Below are 6,103 nucleotides of genomic sequence, written 5' to 3'. Positions count from 1 at the left end.
TATAAAGCTATTTAGGGGAAAGCACAGATATCACTATTGCTATTCTTAAAAAATATTCTACACTGAGGGGAAAACATTTTTTTTTATTAAAGCAGCCTTTTATTTTTTTGTAATGGTGTTCAAATAAACATATGTATGCTGATCAACAGTTTCAAATTTTATTTTACATGAATTTTAACATTTATCTAAATGTAACAAAAGTATTGTGCGGACCTTAATGTAAGAGCCAAGGAAATATTTTATCCCAGTAGTATTAAATGCTATATTTTGTATTAAAAAAAGGAAGGAGTTGTTTTTCAAGGGTCTGTGGTGGCATGGGAGCAATGGGGATTGTTTGTGTGGTGCCTATATTTTTTGGTGCCCAATTAATGTGTTTTATTTCAATGGTGTAGAAAATACAGATAGTCACAGACACAACCAACTAAAAAATAAATAAAAAGATAACACAAAACAGTTACAGATAATGACACCACAGAACAATGCACCTACTGCAATCCCTGACCCCTGAAGACAGACCCCCTAATTTCAGGATTAGAAACCATAGAACATATTTAACGTGTTACCACTACTCACAGAATACAATTCACATATCATGCGATAGCCAGTGTTTAAAAAAAATGTCCATAACTAATTCTATAAAACATTGAAATATCTATTAAACACAGTGTCTTCTATGAAGCTTGGTAAGAAAAAAAAACTGTAAACATTGTTACCTTTAGCTCATGCCTGGTTTGTAGGGTATTTCTTACATATTTTTCACGTTTGTTCATTATCTACAACCACAGGAGGCCTGAGCCTGTGTTCCATAGGAGCAACCAATCTTGGGGATGTAGTGAACATTTCATCCGCCATTTTCTTTTAAGACATTGGAGGTTCAGATCGATTTACAGTCTTTTTTCACACTAAAGTATCACATATCAGTTTACAAAACGTAGCCTGAAATCATTTTTTATTACACTTTAACGACCTTTGACCTTTCCTTTGTTAACAAATTTTTGCTCAATTTGTGGCTGGACCCCCAAATGCTATTAAAAATTAAGATGTCGTAAAAACAAAATATGGATGATTAACCACCATGCGAAAGCACACACAGAAAAATACTAAAATGCTGTTTTTTTGGGAAAAGGAATATAAAAACAAAACAAAAAAATAACAAGAAACATAAAGAAAGCTGTATCAGTCCATTGCTGCCAGAGCTGATGTTTTGCAAGTACAACAGACAACCAACGAAGCTAAACTATAAAATGTCCAAAAATAAGGCCTCTGAAATAAATATTTCCATTCTTTAAAAAAAGATATAATAAAAATGTACAGCACATGGTCAATGTAAGTATAAAAAATAAACAAGAAGAATACAGAAAAAACACTGAGGCTACACCATCCGGGATGAAGCATCTGAAGTGAAGTGACCAAGATTTTGCTTCTGTCGACGTCCTCTGTTGTTTTTCGGACATTTCCTGCAAATAAAAACACTCTTTTAAGTAACATTATTGCATTATAAACAGTCTTCAGAAGTAGCACATCCAGTACTGAGCAACTACAAAGCTAAGCAGTCAATAAATCTGTCCTAGCATGCAAGGAGCTTTCTACATATAGAATATTTGCTTAATTTGAACCCCTTCACATCCTTGGATGGATTGGTACGTCCAGTGTTGCATCTGTCCCTATAATGCGGGCTCACGCAGTGAACCCGCATGTTTTACCTCGCATGTCGGCAGATCTGATCAGCTGACGTGTAGCTAACAGGAGCAAAATAGTTTAATCCCGCTGTCAATCTCTGACAGTGGGATTTAACGCATGCCAGCTGGTAGTACGTCATTCCCTTCAGCCATCGGCAGCCGGGTGATGGGATCGTGGGGTACCAATGGGTTGTCATCACTGCCAGGGGTCGTCTGAGAGCTCCTGTCACTGTCATGACGAACTTCCTCTGAACGCCGGCTAAGCACCGGAATTCACAGAGCAGCATTTCTGCGGTTCAGAGCTGAAGCATCAATCTAAACAGTAGAAGTAAAAACAAGAAAAAGTGTAAAAAAAAAAAAACAAAACAAAAAAAAACCCTGCAGGGAAGTTTTTGGGGTTGATAAAGGGGTGAACGAGGGTCTTCTTTGTATTTTATTTCAAATAAAGAATTTTTTCAGTGTTTGTGTTTCTTTCTTTTCACTTATAGATTAGTGATGGGGGGGTCTTATAGATGCCTGCCATCACTAATATAGGACTTAGTGTCAGCTGTGAGCTGAGATTAACCCCTTATTACCTCGATTGCTACCACACCAGGGCAATTGGGAAGAGCCGGTTAAAGTGCTAGGGTCGTCCTATCTAATGGATGTGACAATCCTGGGCGGCTGCAGGCTGATATTTTTAGGCTGGGGGGCTCCCAATAACTGTGTATCTCCCCAGCCTGAGAATACCAGCCCCCAACTGTCTGGCTTTATCTTGGCTGGTTATCAAAATTGAAGGGAACCGCACACAGTTTTTTTTTAATTTATTTAATTCTTTTTACTGTATGCCCGCAGACCGGGTCTGTGATTGGAAGCATCAGACAGGCTGTCACACAGGCTGGGGGCGCTGTCTGACTGCAAGTAATCGCAGATGCCAGTAGGCGGGGGAAGCAGTGAATATATATGAGCCTAATGAGGGGCCTCGAAAACAGAATGTGTGGCTGCAGGAGCAGTGTCACAGCCATGCCGATGATTGGTGAGTATGAAAAGCTTGCTCCTACCCCCTTTACGGCATATTCTGGGGACCGGCATTCAGCCAGATACTGGAGGTCAATCCTCTGTCGACACAGAGTCGGTGGGGGATTGATCTGAGAATCCTCCCATCACTAGTGAGAAATGCAGGGACAAAACGCAAAAAGAATAAACATGCTGCATGTTTTTTGTCAGAAGTTTGCAACATGCGCACAGCAAATCTGAATTCTCATATAGACTTTGCTGGGATGTCAAAAGTCAGAATTTTCTGACAACAAAACTGCACCAAAAAACGCGACAAAATGCAGCGTGTGCATATAGCCTTAAGCGGGCTTTACACACTGCGATATCGGTCCCGATATCGCTAGTGTGGGTACCCGCCCCCATCTGTTGCGCGACACGGGCAAATCGCTGCCCGTGCCGCACATCGCCCAGAGCCGTCACACATACTTACCTGCCCGGCGACGTCACTGTGACCGGCGAACCGCCTCCTTTCTAAGGGGGCGGTCCGTGCGGCATCACAGCGACGTCACTGAACCGCTGCCCAATAGTAGCGGAGGGGCGGAGATGAGCGGGACGTAACATCCCGCCCACCTCCTTCCTTCTGCATAGCAGCCGGGAGGCAGGTAAGCAGAGGTTCCTCGTTCCTGCGGTGTCACACGCAGCGATGTGTGCTGCCGCAGGAACGAGGGACAACTTCGTTACTGCTGCAGTAACGATTTTTAAGAATGGACCCCCATGTCGCCGATTAGCGATTTTGCACGTTTTTGCAACGATGCAAAATCGCTTATCGGTGTCACACGCAACGGCATCGCTAATGTGGCCGGATGTGCGTCACGAATTCCGTGACCCCAACGACTCCGCATTAGCGATGTCGCAGCGTGTAAAGCCCCCTTTAGGCTATGTGCGCACGGTGCGTTTTTCGCTGCGTTTTTGGTCAGAAACTTCCCCAGCAAAATCTGAGTTTTCATTATTGCTGTCCGCACAGTACTTTTTTTTTTTAGCTGCATTTATTTTTGAGCTGACAAAAAAAACCCCCAACATGTCAATTCTTTTCTGCGTTTTTCTGCGTTTTAACTCATGCAATGTATTTGAAAAATGCAGCAAAATGCAGGAACAAAAACGCAGCAAAACGCAGCCAAAAACGCACTGAAGCGCAGTAAAAACGCATGCATTTTTTCCGGTGCGATTTGCAGTAGGTGCGGTTTTGTGTGTTTTTGTTCCTGTATTTTGCTGTGTTTTTGAAATGCATTGCACAAAAACGCAGCGTCAAAAAAATGCAGCATGTGCACAAGGCCTTAAACGAAACAGGTGATAATGATCAAAACAGAAACAGCTCTGTGTGAGTCTTAAAACTGTGTGAAAAACAGCCAAACTCCATTACAAAGGTGAGGTTGTGGAAGACAGTTTCATGTCACAGGTCATACACCATGGTAATTACAAAAAAAGAGACTGTTTGCACTTTGAAATGCTAAATCATGAAAACTATGAATGTATGAATATAGATATGCATTACTGCTAAAGGAAATTTTAGAAAAAATGAGATATTTAGCATACAAAACCGGCCATTTTTATATCTGCCCAGTTGCCACGTCACTGCATATCTCGTAACTGGGTACCTTCACTATACTGACGCCTCTCTCTGGGTTAAAAACCTCCTGTGTATGGGCAAGTAGGAACCTGCTATAGTGAATAAAATCACCTGTGGCCAGTTACGAGATACGCCGTGACATGGCGACTGGGTAGATATAAAAATGGCCATTTTTGTATGCTAAATATCTCAGTTTTTCTTAGATTTCCTTTAGCAATAATGCATATATCTATGGTATATTGTTACATTCATGGTTTTCATGCTTTAGCATTCCAGAGTGAAAACTGTCTCTTTACCGTTACCTGTATCTCAACTTTTGATGTTTTTAATGAATTCCCCGTCTTCATGTTTTTATGGAGTGATGTAATCAACTGATATATTTTTTTATCATTTTGGAAATGAGACAGTGCTAGTTTTCCAAAATATTTAGAACAATTTCCCAGCTGTGTTCCTTCAAAAACTGTGTACAATTGTACCAGTAGAATTGATGCTGATTTGAAGGCAAAGGGTGGTCACAACAAATATTGATTTGATTATATTTCTCTTTTGTTCATTCACTTTACAGTTTCTGATAAAAATAAACTGTCAGGAACATGGAATGAAAAAGCCGTGAGGGCACACAGATATGCCACCAATGCCACTAATGTATCAAGAACAGCACTCAATTGGGGCTCACAATCTAAGCTTCCTTTCAGTATGTCTTTAATGTGTTACAGAAAACCTGAGTACCTGGAGGAAACCCACGCAGACCTGAGAACATACAAACTCCTTGTAGATATTGTCTTTGGTGGGATTTGAAAATTATGTCCTTAGTCCTCACATGAGCTCATAGAGGTGAGTTATATTTGTGGGATGTGCTGGGTCCTTCAGAATTTTATGAGAACTTTATGATATCTTTCACCTGGAACCCCCAAGGGCAAAGATATCCTTTGTCATGTTTCTTATCATGATTTTATCTTTTTATAACTGAAACATGATATGTAACAAAGCATCATACATTTAGCTGACATTAAATTAGAGGGGTTCTGCCAGCCAGGAGTGCCAGGAGTGAATGCATTTTTTTCGTCCTTTCGCTACGATGCCAAAAATCTCCCATAAATATTGAATTGATGCAAAACCTGAATATTCATATCTGGACACCGGAGACAGAGTGGCTACCAAAGATGCTTTGATGAGAGGAAGCATATGCCTGAGAAGGCGGTTCTCCTCCTCTGCGTAGACTATTCTCAGTCTTGCTGTCTCTTTCCCTAGCATCCCTCTGCTGTAATTACCTGTCCACACCAGGAGATCACACTTCAATGAAGATGGAAGTGCCAGCTCTCCCTCTCTCTTGTTTTAATTAGTTTCTTACTTCACCAGTTATTAATCCCACATGTTCAATGTGGGGGTCAAGATGAATTTTATCCAGAGATGTCTTATGAATTGTACAATTTTTCTCTATGACTTATAAGACTGCTTTCAAAAACGGTAGTGTTAAGAGTTTACACACCTGCTTAAACCTTTGCACATTACTGTACATTCAACAGCACTAAGCACTCTCTGCCTTCCTAAGCTTTATCAGAGATACCAGCAAATGGGGAAGAACATTGTATATGGCAGATCAAAAATGAGAAAACATCAAAGACATTGGGAAGGGCAGATTACACATGCTGTACAATATTAAAGTATAGATACAGAGTACAGCACACTTGACAATCTGTGGGTGAAGAATGGAATCACACAGGCTGTCATTACGGAGAGAGAAGAGACAATAGGACACTGTAGCAAAGGGAAGGTGAAAATATGCCCTCCTCAGCATCACTGTCTATCAACACAAAGGAGA

The 6,103-nt window shown here is 40.9% G+C and overlaps 1 protein-coding gene across 2 annotated transcripts in view; it reads right to left on the bottom strand.

Annotated features, from left to right (window-relative positions):
• Window positions 1-932: 932 nt before the first annotated feature.
• Window positions 933-6,103, bottom strand: part of TMEFF1 (transmembrane protein with EGF like and two follistatin like domains 1) — a 314,378-nt gene continuing 309,207 nt past the window's right edge. For both annotated transcript variants that reach the window (XM_075314890.1, XM_075314889.1), the window contains exon 10: window positions 933-1,457. In XM_075314890.1, coding sequence (XP_075171005.1) covers window positions 1,373-1,457 — 85 coding nt within the window. In that variant the 3' untranslated portion in view covers window positions 933-1,372. The remainder of the gene's footprint in view (window positions 1,458-6,103) is intronic.

This window comes from Anomaloglossus baeobatrachus, chromosome 6, assembly GCF_048569485.1.
Source record: "Anomaloglossus baeobatrachus isolate aAnoBae1 chromosome 6, aAnoBae1.hap1, whole genome shotgun sequence".
NCBI lineage: Eukaryota > Metazoa > Chordata > Amphibia > Anura > Aromobatidae > Anomaloglossus > Anomaloglossus baeobatrachus.
This window is presented reverse-complemented; position numbering and strand designations above follow the sequence as displayed.